Source organism: Pseudochaenichthys georgianus, chromosome 8 (genome assembly GCF_902827115.2).
Source record: "Pseudochaenichthys georgianus chromosome 8, fPseGeo1.2, whole genome shotgun sequence".
NCBI classification, from domain to species: Eukaryota; Metazoa; Chordata; class Actinopteri; order Perciformes; family Channichthyidae; genus Pseudochaenichthys; species Pseudochaenichthys georgianus.
In genome coordinates, this window is record NC_047510.2 from 27985698 (window position 1) to 28001342 (window position 15645).

The window sequence follows — 15645 nt, forward strand, 5'->3', positions numbered from 1 at the left end:
AATTGGCCAATTTACCCCATTACTGGCCATTACCATTATCCGGAGTTAACGATTGAAGTGAATGACAGATTTAATAAGGTGCACATTTCTACTGATAAACCCCTTCTAGCTTGGGTAATGGCTTTGTTGGTATCATAGCAACAAGTGGAAAAGTAAGTGAGTGGAGAGCATGTGAGACATGTCCGTATGATAATGATGCCTGTCTTGTACATCTGAATTAAATGGCCACGTGAAGCTTCCCACACAGCTGACATTTAGAACATATGTTGAAATGCTTTGTTATTAGGCCAAGTGATGGAAGTAATTGTGTAAAAAGAAAACCTATAGGGCACAACGTCTCTCCCTATCTCCTCAGTCCTTGACATGGATGTGATATCTTGATCATGAGTGCAGATAAAACCAGAGACAGCTTGGTACTATCGTCACTCCTTATTGCTTTTTGTATGATTGAAGCTCTCACCGCAGTTATCTTAATGTTCTGAAAAACATTATTGAAGCATAAGTAAATTATCTGCATATTTGATTTTCTACTTTAACTGTGATTTACATGCAACATCTTTGACAAAAAGTGAGATGATTGATTGCAGGATGTTGGATTTATGACCACCTCTGATCCTCCTTGCAGCAGTAGTCCAGAACGTACCGACATGTTTTCTGCATTGCATACAAAGAACTTGAAGTCAAACCCTTTCTTTCACCCTTTTGTTTTTCCCTTACCTCCTCCATTCGTGACTGTGATTGGCTGCCATAAACTCAGGAATACTGCCCTCTCCTGATTTGCTGGCAGCAGGAGGAGGCAGGAGCTGTGTGTCAACATAAATACAGAGAGCAGCTTTGACAGGCACTCTTATGCATCTGCTTTCATCTCTTAAACAGAACTGTATGCAGCTCCATCACTGACATCAATCCAGTTCTCAGGCAAGGATCCCGAGGAGAAGAGATTATTTCAAGCTGTGTTTTGGAGAAAAGAGACAGAAACGTATCATGTCTTTTGAAGTGAAGGAGAAGACGGAGGTGCGCCTGGTGTTTCTTGGAGCAGCAGGAGTGGGGAAGACAGCCCTGATCCAACGATTCCTCAAAGACACCTTCGAGCCAAAGCACCGGCGCACAGTGGAGGAGCTCCACAGGAAGGAGTACGAGGTGGCGGGTGTCAAAGTCACCATCAACATCATGGACACCAGTGGCAGCTACTCCTTCCCCGCCATGAGGAAGCTCTCCATCCAGAACAGCGACGCCTTCGCCCTGGTGTACGCCGTGGACAACCTAGAATCCCTGGAGGTGGTCAAGACTCTGCGAGAGGAGATCCTGGAGGTCAAAGAGGACAAGTTCACGCCAATTGTGGTGATAGGCAACAAGATAGACCGCTTGGACGAGCGCCAGGTGTCCAGCAAGGACGTGCTGTCCATGCTGGAGCAGGACTGGAACCACAGCTTCATGGAGTCCTCCGCCAAAGACAACGTCAACGTGATGGAGGCTTTCAGAGAGCTGCTCCAGCAGGCCAACCTGCCCAGTAGGTTCAGCCCGGCCCCTGTGCTGGAGACGAGAAACCTTCCCCAAGGAGAGCCGCAAACGACCCAAACTGAACAAGACCAACAGCTGCCTCATCACATAAGGATGGGGAGCTGCTCGGTGGGCGACAACGCCAAAAGAGAATGAAAAAACTGCTCACGAGAGACAGAAAGGACTCTGTTGGTGGGGAGCTACATACCGAGAGTCAGCATTAAAGACTTTAATGAATGTCTTCTGGCTTGAAAGCATGACATCCAACTCTGCATCAGCACTGGAGGCACAGAGATTCTACAATGAGAACGGACATGTCAACAGATATCAGATTAACGACGAATGTGGTTGGCTTTTTCTTTAAAACAAAAAAAATGTGCACTTACTGTGAATGTCAAAAATGATGATGTAATACATTGTGTAGAAGCAGCGTTATGTTCAAATGTGTGAGGTTTTATTTTGAAGTTTTTGTTATTAAAGAAGTGCAATAACTGTGAAGTGATGGGTATTAATGCAAAAATGTGTGTGACATAAGATTGTTTTAAGAAGTGAACATCAAGGAGAACAGTTTATATTTTTGATATCTGCACATCAGACATGTTGTGAATTATTGTACAGCCTTTTGAAAAACATGCTTAATGATGTTTATCCCTCTTTTTGTTTGACTTAATAAATCCCTTTTTTATTGTTTGACTTGGTTTTGATCATTTGAACAGGAACTGGTTGGAATTTGAACAGTTTGAATACCTCCTGTCACAGTGAGTCATCCACTGGACTTATTTGCAGATTAAAAATATCATGTTTCTCTTTCGGGGAACAAAAATATAAAGGTATGACATTAAGTTATCACATCCTAAACTGAATACAATAAAAGCAAGATAAAGCTTGCATGGGCTACAGAAAGTATTTCCTGCATTTAGAGATATTTTGTTTTTTAACCCAAACCATTTTTTTTATAGCACATTAAAAAACAAAGTGCTAAACAGGCAAATAAATCAGATCAATAAACAACAAACAGAAGAAATAAAAAAATATTAAGGATTTTAACGTGAGGCTTTCTCCAGCAGGCCAATAATAATAATAATAATTTTCACAGATTTTTGGGATATGCTACAGACATTTTGAGCGATTTGAGAGCTTATAAAAAAGCATTCCCATATAACACATTTTATTCACTTTGCTCCTAAACTGTGGAACACCCTACCAGGAAATATCAGTGGCCAATTTAGCGGACATTTTTCAACGACAGTTGAAGACACATCTTTTCAGATTAGGTTTTTATTAGCAACACAATCCTTTTAAATTGATTTCTAGTCTTTATTATTGACTTCATTTGATATTTTTTAATTTATTTTTTAAGGTTTTCTAGGTTTTAACTTAATTAATTTTGTCTTTTTTCGATAGGAATCATTATCTTTCTTCATTGTTTTTGTTATACCTTTTACCTTGTGTCTTAACCCATTAAAATACTATTTTATCATAACAACATCTTATAACATCTGATCTGAGGCATATTTCTTTTTGTTTGCTTTAATTTGTGATGATGTGTGCCATTTTGAGCTGCACCTGCTGTATGAAGAATGCTATATAAATAAAGATTCATTATAACTCAGAAGACAAGATGCGATATCTGAGCTGAAGCTTTACAGCTCTCTGGTATTTAGATAAGCAGACTTTAAAATTCCTCAGAAGACTTGGAGCTCATCCTTCTTCCTCTTAGCTCGTCTACATACACGCGTGAGGAGGTGTGTACCATTGAGCCACAATCAAATGGCATATTAAATGACTGTTACTCCACTACTTGCCTTGTTTTGACACAACTTATTTCCTTTTACTGATAGTGCTTGTTGAACAGGAAATGTAAAAAGAATACAAAATAGCTGCAGCATCACTCCACCAACCTTCCTGTATTCAAATTGATTGTTGTTTGTGGTATACGTACCAAAAATCCCTGGAAAAGGGTCTTCATACCGAGTGTATTGATTAAATAAAGCACATTTTGCATTGGGGTAACACAAACAAAACCAATTCCACGATCTCTGTTCTGTGTTTTATTGCCCTCTGGTGGTCATTGTATACAAAAGAAAGATGAATTCTCTTTGTATGGGGAAGCAGGTAATTTTAAATAATGTAAAATAAGAAAATAGGGGAACCAAAAAACCTGAGAGAATGTATCAGCTTCTGATTCTTATACCTGCTTCAATGCATGATAGAAAGTAAAACAAATAACCCTATAATCCAACAGTTAAATAAACTAATCAAAATACACTTGTTTATGTTTCATTTTGTCATATTATTTGAAACTCTGACTTACAAATATTATATACTGTATGCCTGCCATGAAATACGAAGGCTGGTTCAATTCATTCTTGATGAACTTTTCGATGTTCTCTCAGAGCCCTTCATAGGTGGTGTTGACAACATCTGATTGTTAAAGGCCAAGAAGGCGAGTAAAAAGGTATGCTTCCTCTTTCCAAAAAACATTCATAGACACGGTGCATTGTTTGCCCGGAATCAGACGAGGAAGTGACATATGATGATAAGATCTCAGGTTCCTCTTTGTATCCCGTTTAAACTCACTGCCAGCTCACAGCAGGAGACAGACACTCGTCTTGTTCGGCACACAGACGGACGCAGAGAGGCAGATCGTCCCTTTTAAAGCTCAGGTGGGAACTACACTTTCCATTCAGGTTGTCGTGAACTCAGATATATGGCTCTGTTGTAGATAGGATTTACATGGAAGCATCTTTGTATATGATGACAGCTTCAATGTCTACCATAAAGTGCTTTTAGTTTGTCTCTGCTCCTAGACTTGGTCATAGCTCCTCAGTGTTTTAAATATACCTGAAAAGTTTTGAACAAGTATAGGATCTCTGACGTCACGTCATCACATGTAAAGGCCGGTAATTAGAAAATTACTGGCACGAGTTCAACAAGATTTACTGTAGTACTGCACATAACAGTTAAAGGCCTGTTCACCCATACTATTTACATGTTTTTATGACCTCTATTCTGTTGATTACCATTGTTTATGTCAATCAAATATGTATGGTTAAATGTAAAGTATTTAATTTCACATTTTGTTTTGATCTTATTCTATTCATGTCTGTATGTATTTCTGCATTTTACTTGTAATTCCTGTTTAGTATGTTGTATGATAGTTCCTTATTTGGTAGAGACACAGCAAGAGGAAACGGTTGTATTTTCATACAACTTGATAAACAAGCTAGACAGAGTTGGTAGTCTAAATCAGAAGACTGCAAATTCAAGTCAAGGGAACATTTTATTCGTAAACGACATGAAGTACACCAGTGACGGATAACATTTGAGTCTGCATAGCAACAGCATTTAATATCGACAACCTTCACATCCGTGCCTATACAACACCATTGTGTGCATTAAGGATCGAAAATACCCATCAGGAGAATTCCAGTATCCATAGTTACAACAAAACGTAGCAAAAGGCGTTCAGTATGGAAGACATATCAACATGTGAAATGGGAACAAACATTGAACGAATAATTGTGTTTTTTTCAGTATATTTCCCTGAGCAGAAGGCTTGAACCTCACAGAAATACACACTTTGAAGTTTATTCAGAGGGCAAAAAGGGGGTGCTTGTTCACAGTTTTTAATGGGAAAATATCAAAGTATGTTGTACATGTACATCAAGACCACAGTGCTTTTTTCGCCAGTTGAATAAATACACACATATTTCACATTAATGCTGGCTATTTTTTTGTACATCCTTCCTTTAAAGCAGCCATCAGTTTCCAATTACTTTGGTTCAGTACATAAACAACCTAAGAGCCCTTGGTTGTCTTTCTAAAAAGTGATGCACCTTAAGCATGGAGCCACTCAAAGACCACCTTGTGGTACATTCAGGTGCTGGTTCAACACTCAAGCTTAAGACTTCAACATGTTTGCTGCAATGACCATAGTCACGATTTAAGAATCATGGCGTGTAATTCATTGGTGCGTCATGTGGTGATTACACTATCTGTCATTTGAAATAAAAACCGTACCAGAATGTTTGTTCAGTCTGGTGCTTCTGGTCTAGTGCTATGGTATATATATTAAAGGGTTAGTACATTTAAATAAAACGCAATAATAACTGTAGGAAAGAAAAATCCAAACTAAATGCTACAATATATAACCGTGTTTAATTTATGTTACAGGCGCAATAAAGTGGAAGTCAATAGAATTTCATTTGTTGGGACATATTTAAATGTGTTCAGCCGCTCATTTGACTTTTTCAAACAAAGCATATAAAAACTTTTAGGACCATAAATGAGATTCCATTAAGCTCCACTCACAGAGGTACCAGCAGTTCTCTAACAGAAGGTAGGGGGACATATGTTGTCATCATTTAGTTGAACTAACCCCCCTAATATATATACACAACATAAACATATTATCCATTCATTTCTACCAGTGTTGAAAACCTTTTTGTGTCACAGGACATTTGACCAAGCATCCAAATATAAAAAAAGAAAAAGGTACATAAATTCATTTTGGGCAACGATAAGCAAAACAAGTGTTGACTCACAGATGGAGAATTGTTAGTAAAGCACAAACGCTCGATACTGGAGAACCGTTTCTCTTATGTATTGCTGTTGAAGCTCATTCCGTAGATGAGCCAACGGCGCAGTGTAAGACAAAATAATTGTTTAAATATAAAGCATTTTTTGCAAAAGTTGGAAAAGCGCAGCGTGACGAGGAGTGGCTTCAAAACATGACTGAATACATCAAAGTTTGCCATTTTATCAGGTTCTCTCAAACTAAAAATCCACATGTTTACACCTTTTGAAAAGAAGTTTAATTTAATAACTAGATAGTATTAACTTTTTAAACTTCTAAACTGATACATGTAGTCCTGACATACAACACATGGATGGATGGCGTTGGCATGTTTTTCAGCACTGGATAGGAGTGCTCCTCCTTCAGTCCCTGACCCACCCTCCTCTCCCTCCTCTCCCTCCTCTCCCTCCTCTCCCTCCTCTCCCTCCTCTCCCTCCTCTCCCTCCTCTCCCTCCTCTCCCTCTGAGCTTTAGTCGTCCGTGGTGATGTTGCGGAACAGGTAAGCCATGGACTCTCCGTTGTGGATGCGCCGGATGGCCTCGGCTAATATCATGCTGACGTCCACCGTCTTGATTTTGGGACACTGTAGCTTCTGTACTTCATGGGGGACTGTGTTGGTTACCACCACCTGAGGGGGGGGATGATCACAAGAGATTGTGGACTTAAAAGAAAGGTGCAATTTATTTTCATGCTGATAAACAAAAAATCTTCAGGATCACAGATTGAAGGGGCCAGTCAGCTCCGTTATGATTGGTCAACAGTTTAGAGTGTTGGAGCGCTAGCCAATAAGCGCAAGTGTTAAGCAGTGATGTCACCGTGTTATAAAACTAAACAAAAGAGTGCAATGGAGGCGTTTCAGGGGGGGGGGGGGGGGATCCTTTGCACACCATTTACATGCACACAAATCCTTTATAACACACTACAGGAAAGGGTAACCCGCAAAAGCATAATAGGGCCACTCGTACTCGTTTGCTTTGGTACACCGGTGAGCTGTCAGTGGTTACTGCCGTTCATGGTCTTTAAACCCTTCATCTGATCATGCTTAGAAACTGACTGCACGTGAAATTAAACACCTCTTTATTCCAGTATATTCCTATTAATCAGATTTGACCATAACACAACAAGTTGACGGTAACTATTGTTTTTTGAAACCTGTATAGTTAGGAGGAACTGAAAATGTACAGAAATACAAATACAACACAATGCTACTTTCCTTATTGTTGTTAGAGCTAAAAAAAAAAAAAAGGAAGTATCATCTTTCTTTGTTTTACATTGCGTTCATAAAGAATAAATGAAAAAAAAAAAAGATGTTGGTGTTTGCTGGTTTAAAGGAAATTGGCCTTTGGTTACTTCCTTATTTATATTTTACAGGTTTGCCACAACACATTCATAAACAATCAACAGTAACTGCTTTTACTGATTTAACTTAACTACGCAATATTGTAAAAAAGCGTTGCCGTGGACTCACCTCATCGATGGCGGATTCCTCGATGAGGCGAGGAGCGTCGGCCGACAGTAAGCCGTGTGTGGCCATGACATAAATCTTATACGCTCCTCTCTCTTTCAGGATCTCTGCAGCTGCAACAAAGTCTCCCACATCGTCTATAATGTCATCCTGGAAGAAGACAAAATAAACGGCAATGTAAAAATTACACCCCTGCCTCTTTGTCTCTGGTAATGCGCTGCAACAGTGCAAGTAGCCGAGGGTAATAGCAGAACATATAAGAACAAGTACTGCCTTAACTTCAAGACGCTGAATTGACTCAATAATGTCCGTTATATATGAATATAATCTAATATATCTTTTTACTAGACGGCTTGGTTGAATACTCAGTTCTGGTTAGTACATTTCAGAGGTTGTTAATACTCGATAACAGACCGCTACTAAGGAAAGCATGACCGTTGCTAAGGAGGATACGTCATATCAATCCGCAGAAAGAAGTCCTGTCGATTTAACGTCTGCTGTGGTTAACAAACACGAGTTTTTTATCCATCAGAAAACAATATGGAATACTTTTTGAAGGAGAACTAAGTGCTATAATAATAAGAATAAGAATAAGAATAATTATCAAACATGGCAAAGCAGCTGACCGTCAGCTCATCACGGCATCTTACCACAATGATGGCAATCCTCCCTCCCACGTCTCCGACGACAGTGATGGGGGGTTTCTCCTTGGCCATCATTACTGTAGAGGAAAGCAGAGCGTGTTACCTGTGAGAGAACTTCCAAGAGGTGATTAGTGTGCTGTGTTTCACCCAATGGAAAATAAATCTCTGTAGATTGGGTAAAATGGGTTGAGAAGATGTTTTGCAATCAAGGCAAATTGTGCACCCGTGGATTATGGGCTTGTTATTGGATGATGTAAATGATTAGTAGAGATTCTGTTGTTATAATGCTGTCACAAATTAAAAGACGTTTAGAAGTGTTCCCCCCATTGTACCCCACCTACCCCTACGAGATTAAAGTGAAATGCAAAACTGAGTACAGCACATGCCATGCAAAAATCAAAAGGACAGTTTCTTTATTTTCTGCCCAGGATACCCAATCACACACAGCCTGAGGCCGGGCTGTGGCAGGCTGCATATGCACCGATATGCAGAAGACAGTCGTATTCACACAGGACCACAGTGGCTGACGAGCACTGATGAGGGTTCTTCAAACACACTTGCCAACGTTCTGGGGTCAGTCCTCAGTGGAACATCACAGCTGCCAGCGACTACTTTTACATGCACACAATAACCTGTTTGTATCTCACATGCCGATCACAGGAGATGCGGCAGCTGTATTTATTTACCAATGTCATAAGATAAACTATTTATTGGCAGCTACATGTTGTAAGAGTAAATGATTTCCTGATTCGGCTCAGATATTGATATCCATGCAGCTTTGTTTATCATTGTGAATACTTCCGTGAAAGGTTGCAAATCCATTCACGCAATCCTATCCACGCCATGCTACAAGCAACAACATGTGTGTTCCTCTGAGGGGGCACTTCTCTTGTCAAACTCATCTTTGATCCAAGTCAATAACAGTTTCTCAAAGTTTACGAGGACTTTCTGTCGATCCAAAACCAAAAGATGCAGCTCTACTTTGCCCATGACACACATCCAAGAGTCAATCAGCTGGAAGTATACAAATTGTCCAAATAAAGGTTAAGTGGAAGCATTATAACACAACCTGGTAAAGACAACATCAACAGGCTCTACTTTGTGACAGACGTAATAATGTGTGTAACCTACAACGACAATGAGGTGATCTGAATCACTTTTTTTTTTAACAATGTTTTAAAAGCTGCATTTGAAGCATTGTTGTGCATGTAAATGTAGTAATTCAAAGGGAGAGAATCCACTGGTAAACAATCAGCTCGCCAAGCCGATTGTGGAGGGAGACGGATATCGAAGCAGAGACAGGAGGAGCATGCCTTGCAGAACGCTGAATACCGTGAGCCGCACAGCATCAGAAACCTGCCAGGGTCACATTCAGACTTTTAGCACTATTAACCAAAGCCATGTTGTTAGCAGCACACACACTTCTCTAAAATATGGCTTACAGCTTGCTGAGATACTGAAACCAGTTACCTGAGAAATATCTGGTCAGATATCTTGAAATTATTTAAAATAAAAATCAACATTATCCTGATAGATTTGAATAGCTTTTGAACAGCAGGTTAGCATCGCATTCCAGAAACCGGACGGATTAAAGTGTGAGACGACACTTCATATTATTGTTGAACGAATAAGTTCTGGTATTAGAACTAAAGTAAGGAAATAAAACTTTGATTTGACTCGCTTAAAACATGTCAACAATTCCATTCATAATGCTTCTTCTTCGCATCATTACATGTTAGGATTCAAAAGCATGCTTTGTTCTTCTCCTCACATGCAATGTGACCACAAGTGACTCAGGTTCTGAAGAGCGGGGGGGGGGGGGGCATTTAATCAGGGTGCACCATGTGTTGATTGGCAGGATGAGTCCAGAGGGGGGAAAAAAAAGGAAAATGATAACGTTTGGCATGGTTCTGGTTTGATTGATGGATTTCGAAATTAAATCAGAACACAACAAACCCAAGAGGAGTTTGGCCATCTTGTAGAACAACGGTCTGGAATCTTAGACGAATGAAAACGCTCATTTCAAGTCAAACACGCCATGCAAATAGCATCCTGTAGCCGATTCAAGAGGTTTCTCAATGCAAACCTGCCCGTGTGCACGACCAATCACTTTGTCACAACTCCCCCTCCAGAATCCAGACTGTTTTCCCAAGATGCAACACAAACCCTTTGTCTCCACATGCACCAGTTGAGGAACCATTTGAAGAGGAATCATTTCATAGTCAGGTGGAAGTTATGTTTTACGGTCGTACTTGGGAGCTCTATGCCGGGGAACGGAGCTTGTTGTTTGCCTGCTATTACCAACAAATAAACACCACGTTAACACAAATGCACAAATATTTGACATGACAAACACATGATGCCGAGACTTGGAAAATCCTCCCAATGGGTAGGCAGAGATTACAAAAATATTTCAAAGCAACTAATCAGATTAGATTTTAAAATGCAAGACTTTTTATAGTTTAAGATATTTAGGAAGTTTCAAAGGAGGATTTTTTAAGTCAAGGGTGAACACAAGTAAGAAATATTGTTACTAAATAATAAAGTGAATACTGGACGCAGTTACGTCGGAGATATTTGCCCATGACACAATCATTTCTCATACGGAATTATTCCAAAAGGCCTTACGGGAATAAACCACGCAAATAAGCCAGAGTCACGTTATAGTATAAATATTAAAAAAATAGAGCTACTTTCCAAAGAAATAGGCAGGAACTATGATCTATGATTATTAAGCATGTCTGTTTTTTTGCAAGTTAGGAGTTGCAGCTGGCGGAGGATGCAGCATGAATAGAAGTAGTGTTGTATCTGTGGAATTAAAACATGCAGTGACACAGAGAAATCAATTCCTTGGAATGTGGCGGATGGTATGAGTGAGAAACGGCAGACTCGCCCAAACAGGTTAGCACAAATAGGAGCTGGATCGGGCTGTGGGTGTCGTAAACTTGAAGCACTTAAGGATTTAACTGGCAGGAATAAGAAGACGTTCCTTGTTTAATTGCAGCATGGTGCGACAAATAAAAAGGTAATCTAACTGTGAGAAACAATAAATATGTTATCTGTACAGAGGGTCAAATCGAGCCGGCGTTTGACCTATTGATCTGCAGAGAAACAGCATTCTATAGAAATGGGTGTTCTTACGAGGAAGCTCCAGCCCTGTGTGTCCGGTGGTGTTGCGTACACAAGGTGGGGAGTGTCTGCCGTCAGCCATGTCGGACTCTGAACACTGAGCCTCGCCGTGAATCACAGCCAGACCCAGGCGCAGGCGCTCTGCATAGGACTGCGCCCTAATGAGGATGGAGATAAAACACATATTTAGTCACATGGATTTCACAAGACATTGGCATTTACACAAAAGAACATTAATTCTGGCATCAACAAACGAGTGGTGCAGGGATGAGACTGAAAACCCAGAACATGTGTGGTTTTTCTTTGACATGTTTTGGTTATATGCCTGAAATATGATCTGTGGTTACCAACTGGAGAAGGTCTGAAGCTTTCATGCATCATTAAAACAGCAGTTACTAGCAAGTGACTACATAAGACAACTACATCTCGCCACATCTAGCTTAGTCATGCGCCCGTGATGTAGCTTGTTTTAAGTTAGCTAAATGCAATGTAATGTAAAAAGCTGACGCTTTTATCCAAAGCGACTTACAATAAGTGCGTTCGACCAACAAGATACAAGCTTGAAGAAAACAGAATCATATAAGTACATCAGGTTTCATAGAGCAAAACATTTCAAGTGCTACTCAACTGGCTTTAGATAAGCCAGCCCTTTATTAGCCCTTTCATGCATGAATTATGAAAGCCTCCGTCAGGATTTTTTTACCAAGTGTTATTATTGCTCTTGGGGCATGAAAAACAAGATTTGAACTTTTTTTTTTTTTAAATCTAGTTTTTTCAAATAGATGTTTAAATGTCCACTCAGGTGGACAGTATGCGTTCAGGGTTTGAACTGAAGAGATGTACATTTTGAAAAAATTATAAATCAAGATGTGCAAACTTAAAATTACATTATAATAACATAAGTATATTGATTTACGGCCCAAAAAGATATTGCAGATGAAGTCTTTTCAAGAATAACCAGGGCCAGGGGCCAATTTGAGGCCCCACGCACAGTTATTTGATGAGTGCTAGTGGAGCCTCGGAGCCACTTAAGCACATAGGTGCGCCTCAGATGAGGCCCCCCTCCACAAGGTGAGGCCCCACACAGTCTGCATGATCTGCCTGTAGGGAGGGACGGCCCTGGGAACAACAGCAGCAGTACCAGTACGAATTGTAGTTGAAATATAGCCAGTGATGCATGACGTCCACTGTAGTGGAGAAGTGGTTAACCATGATTTCCTGCAAACATAAAATCAATACTTTGATCATTTATGAATTATATGATTCCTTAGTTGTTACTTGATGTCACCACCTTGTTTATACCTGCAGGGGACGCTTTCCATAAAAGGATTGGCAAGATATAGATGGGTGACTTGGTCCATGTGGCTTTCTGTCGTCCATCTTGCTTTAGAGACATGTATCATGCACTGACACTGACTTGGCACTGAGTGGCAGTGTGTGGGATGATGCAATAGGGTCCTATGTAGTGGCTGATGGTGCAACTACGCAAAAACAAACAATGCATATACAAGAAAACACCTTTTGAATAGCTGTCCACTGTAGTGACCTCTATGCATGAAAGGGTTAGTATACAAGTGCTTTGTTAGCAGTTCTATTGCTTGCATTTACACTTTCACTATTATAAAGAGAGTGTTCATATTTGAAGAGTAACCTGCTGAACAAATTGTGCATGTATAATAAATGTGTGTTTGCCACTGATCTTATTTTCAGCAATATTCTAAAATCCAATAGAAAAATGTAATCGCCCTTTGTTGAGGGAGCCCTTGCAATGCTAACTTCTGGGTGGGCTGTCAACAATAAATCTCTTTAGTGTTTTAAATGAAGACAGTTTCAACGTAATTCATCAAAACAATGCTAACAGAAGGCGAGAAGTAGCGGAGGTTAAATGTGTTGATTGTTATCCTTCAGTTACCTCTTTGCCGCTGATGGGGACTTGGCCACAATGATGGCATTCCTGTAATCAGGAATCTGACAGAATGAAGGAAAATGGATGTCAATATTTACATCATGTGAAAGATTTAAAACACACACAGATAAGACAATGGATTGATCACCTCTTCTTGGATGTACTGAATCAAGAAAGGAGAGGCACGCAGGTTGTCTACTGGGAAGCTGAAGAAGCCCTGGATTTCCTTCTGATGCAAGTCCATGGTGATAATATGTGTTATCCCTTTGGGGTAAAATACAGATTAATAGCCGGGTCTTCCCCCCCTCCCCCATTTAACACAGGTACACAGTCAACTGTTAATTTGTGAACATCAAATGAAACACTACTGATGGAGAGGGATAAAAAGACGGGCACACAAATCACAGGTTTTGATTAATTGTGTTCTCTTTACCTGCTTTTGCTAGCATTGAAGCTAACAACTTGCTAACTATTGAGCCCCTCTTCCTCATCTTGCACTGTTTGCTGTAGGGGAAGTAAGGAATGACTCCAATGATGTTCTTTGCACAAGAGGTCTTGAGGGCGTAGGCCATTACCAGCAGCTCCATAATAGCCGTGTTTACATCTCTGTTTGCATGAAAACATAATAAAAAAGACACGTTTAGTGAAAACCAAATAAACTGTTCAAAGCTGTAGTTTGTAGTTTGTGCAGATGTTAAACTCACCGCGGTATGGTCTGGATGATGAAGATAGTTTGTCCACGAACTGATTCTTTCACATCCACTCTAGTTTCTGTTGTGGTAGGAAAATTAGGGACACAATCATTTGATTAAGCAAAGCGGCATCTTAAGTTCAGTGCTGTCTAATACTGATGACTTTTTGCACTTTGTCAGTAACTGTTCACCTTCAAAAACATGTCATGCAACCCACAGGACAACTATGCAAGAGCCATAGAAGCAGAGTCGTATAAGTGTAAATAATGGGGGAAATGTAGCAAATGTATCAGTCACTGATGATAGGTATTTGCACTGGACATGTACTTTTTGTAGTATTATGCAGGTAGTCATACCTGGTTATGGTAACCAGTAAAGTGAGGTAGTCTATGAATTAAGTGCAGTTGTTTGTGTAGAAGGAGGGTGGGGGTCAAGCATGGTGGCAGCTAGGTGTTAAGCTTTCAGCAATCTACAAAATATGGTATAGCAACCGTACTGATTGTTTTTAAATCTCACTCAACATGTTTATTCTCCCAGCCACTTTAAAAGGACCACACCTGACCTCGTGCTGACCAAGTTGTGGAACTCCTGTCTAAGACCCCCAGGCAGATGAAATCAATAACCTGTTTAAAATGTCTTCTAAACTCACTTTTAATTATGTTTTCTATCCTTTACTAATAGGGTACTATTACAAAAAGTTCTATAGAATAGAAATCTATAATTACCAAACATTTTTGTTGTTAGCAGGAATGTGTTTTTAATATTCTCCTCACCTCTGTTAGATTCCTGAAAGACCACAGACTTCCCCAGTTCAACTCCCAGCCTCCTGTGAAGTGACATAGATAGATAGATAGATAGATAGATAGATAGATAGATAGATAGATAGATAGATAGGTTGTTACAGCAGCAATTGAAATCTTTAAAAAAAAGTGTAAAAAAGTAAAGCGTAATAAAATACAAATAAATAAACAGCAGCAAGTAAATATACATATCTACAGTAGAAAGGTCATGAACCACAGAGACAACTCAATATAACATGTTCTAGATACAAATACACAATCGTGAGGTGCTCATTGTTTCCTTCATTGTTTTATGACTAGACAGGCTCTCGTTTGGAACAGATTTGTTTACAACATTTTGAGAAAGCAACGCTGGAATAAAATGAAAATATGCTTACTCCGTTATCTTCTTTGCCAATTCTGTGCATGCTACGGAGGAGTTTGCGGAAAAGACACGATAACCACTTTTAGCGACGTTCATCTTGGCAGAGCAGGTGGTTTATTTCTCACTGACAGCAGAAGCTCCTTTTTGTCTCGGCGTCTGTTTCTGGTTCTCTTCTAATGACGTTGTCGTTAGCTAAACAGCTAGCTAGCTAGCTAGCTACCTACCATACACTGTACCGCTAGGTTAGAAAATCACACGAAATGACCTCCAGTGTGCGACATAAACTCAGCTACAGCTAAACTTAAAATTAAACATTAAATACTGAGTTTATTTTACTTATTTGTCCAATTGCTTGCGGAAAAACGGCACATAACTGTCACAATGTAGCACTATAGCCTTACAACTGTGTTAGCACTGAACTACGGAATCCCCTTTCGGTCAATCTTGCCAAATACGCTTTGCGGAATATATATTTGTTTGAGGATGATACTGCGTCACATTAGCAGTGGGAGATAGTAGCAAAGCACTTTTACTCAAGTACTGTACTGATGTACAATTTTGATGTA

At 39.8% G+C, this 15645-nt stretch overlaps 1 protein-coding gene and 1 pseudogene across 2 annotated transcripts; one reads left to right on the plus strand and one right to left on the minus strand.

Moving 5' to 3' along the window:
- Nucleotides 1–861: 861 nt before the first annotated feature.
- Nucleotides 862–2193, plus strand: LOC117451490 (ras-related protein Rap-2a pseudogene; annotated as a pseudogene).
- Nucleotides 2194–4764: 2571 nt separating this feature from the next.
- Nucleotides 4765–15525, minus strand: LOC117450898 (phosphoribosyl pyrophosphate synthase-associated protein 1). 2 transcript variants are annotated; one of them, XM_034088914.2, is made up of 11 exons: nucleotides 15093–15525; nucleotides 14689–14741; nucleotides 13928–13994; nucleotides 13657–13829; nucleotides 13372–13487; nucleotides 13230–13285; nucleotides 11330–11475; nucleotides 10441–10482; nucleotides 8195–8265; nucleotides 7548–7694; nucleotides 4765–6707 (listed from the first exon to the last, which is right to left on the minus strand). In XM_034088914.2, exons 1-11 carry the CDS (start codon nucleotides 15173–15175, stop codon nucleotides 6549–6551), a joined length of 1113 nt encoding a protein of 370 aa, XP_033944805.1. In that variant the 5' UTR covers nucleotides 15176–15525; the 3' UTR covers nucleotides 4765–6548. The 2 variants fall into 2 exon arrangements, with proteins under 2 accessions (XP_033944805.1, XP_033944806.1); XM_034088915.2 differs by lacking the exon at nucleotides 10441–10482 and having other exon boundaries at nucleotides 15093–15524.
- Nucleotides 15526–15645: the final 120 nt, after the last annotated feature.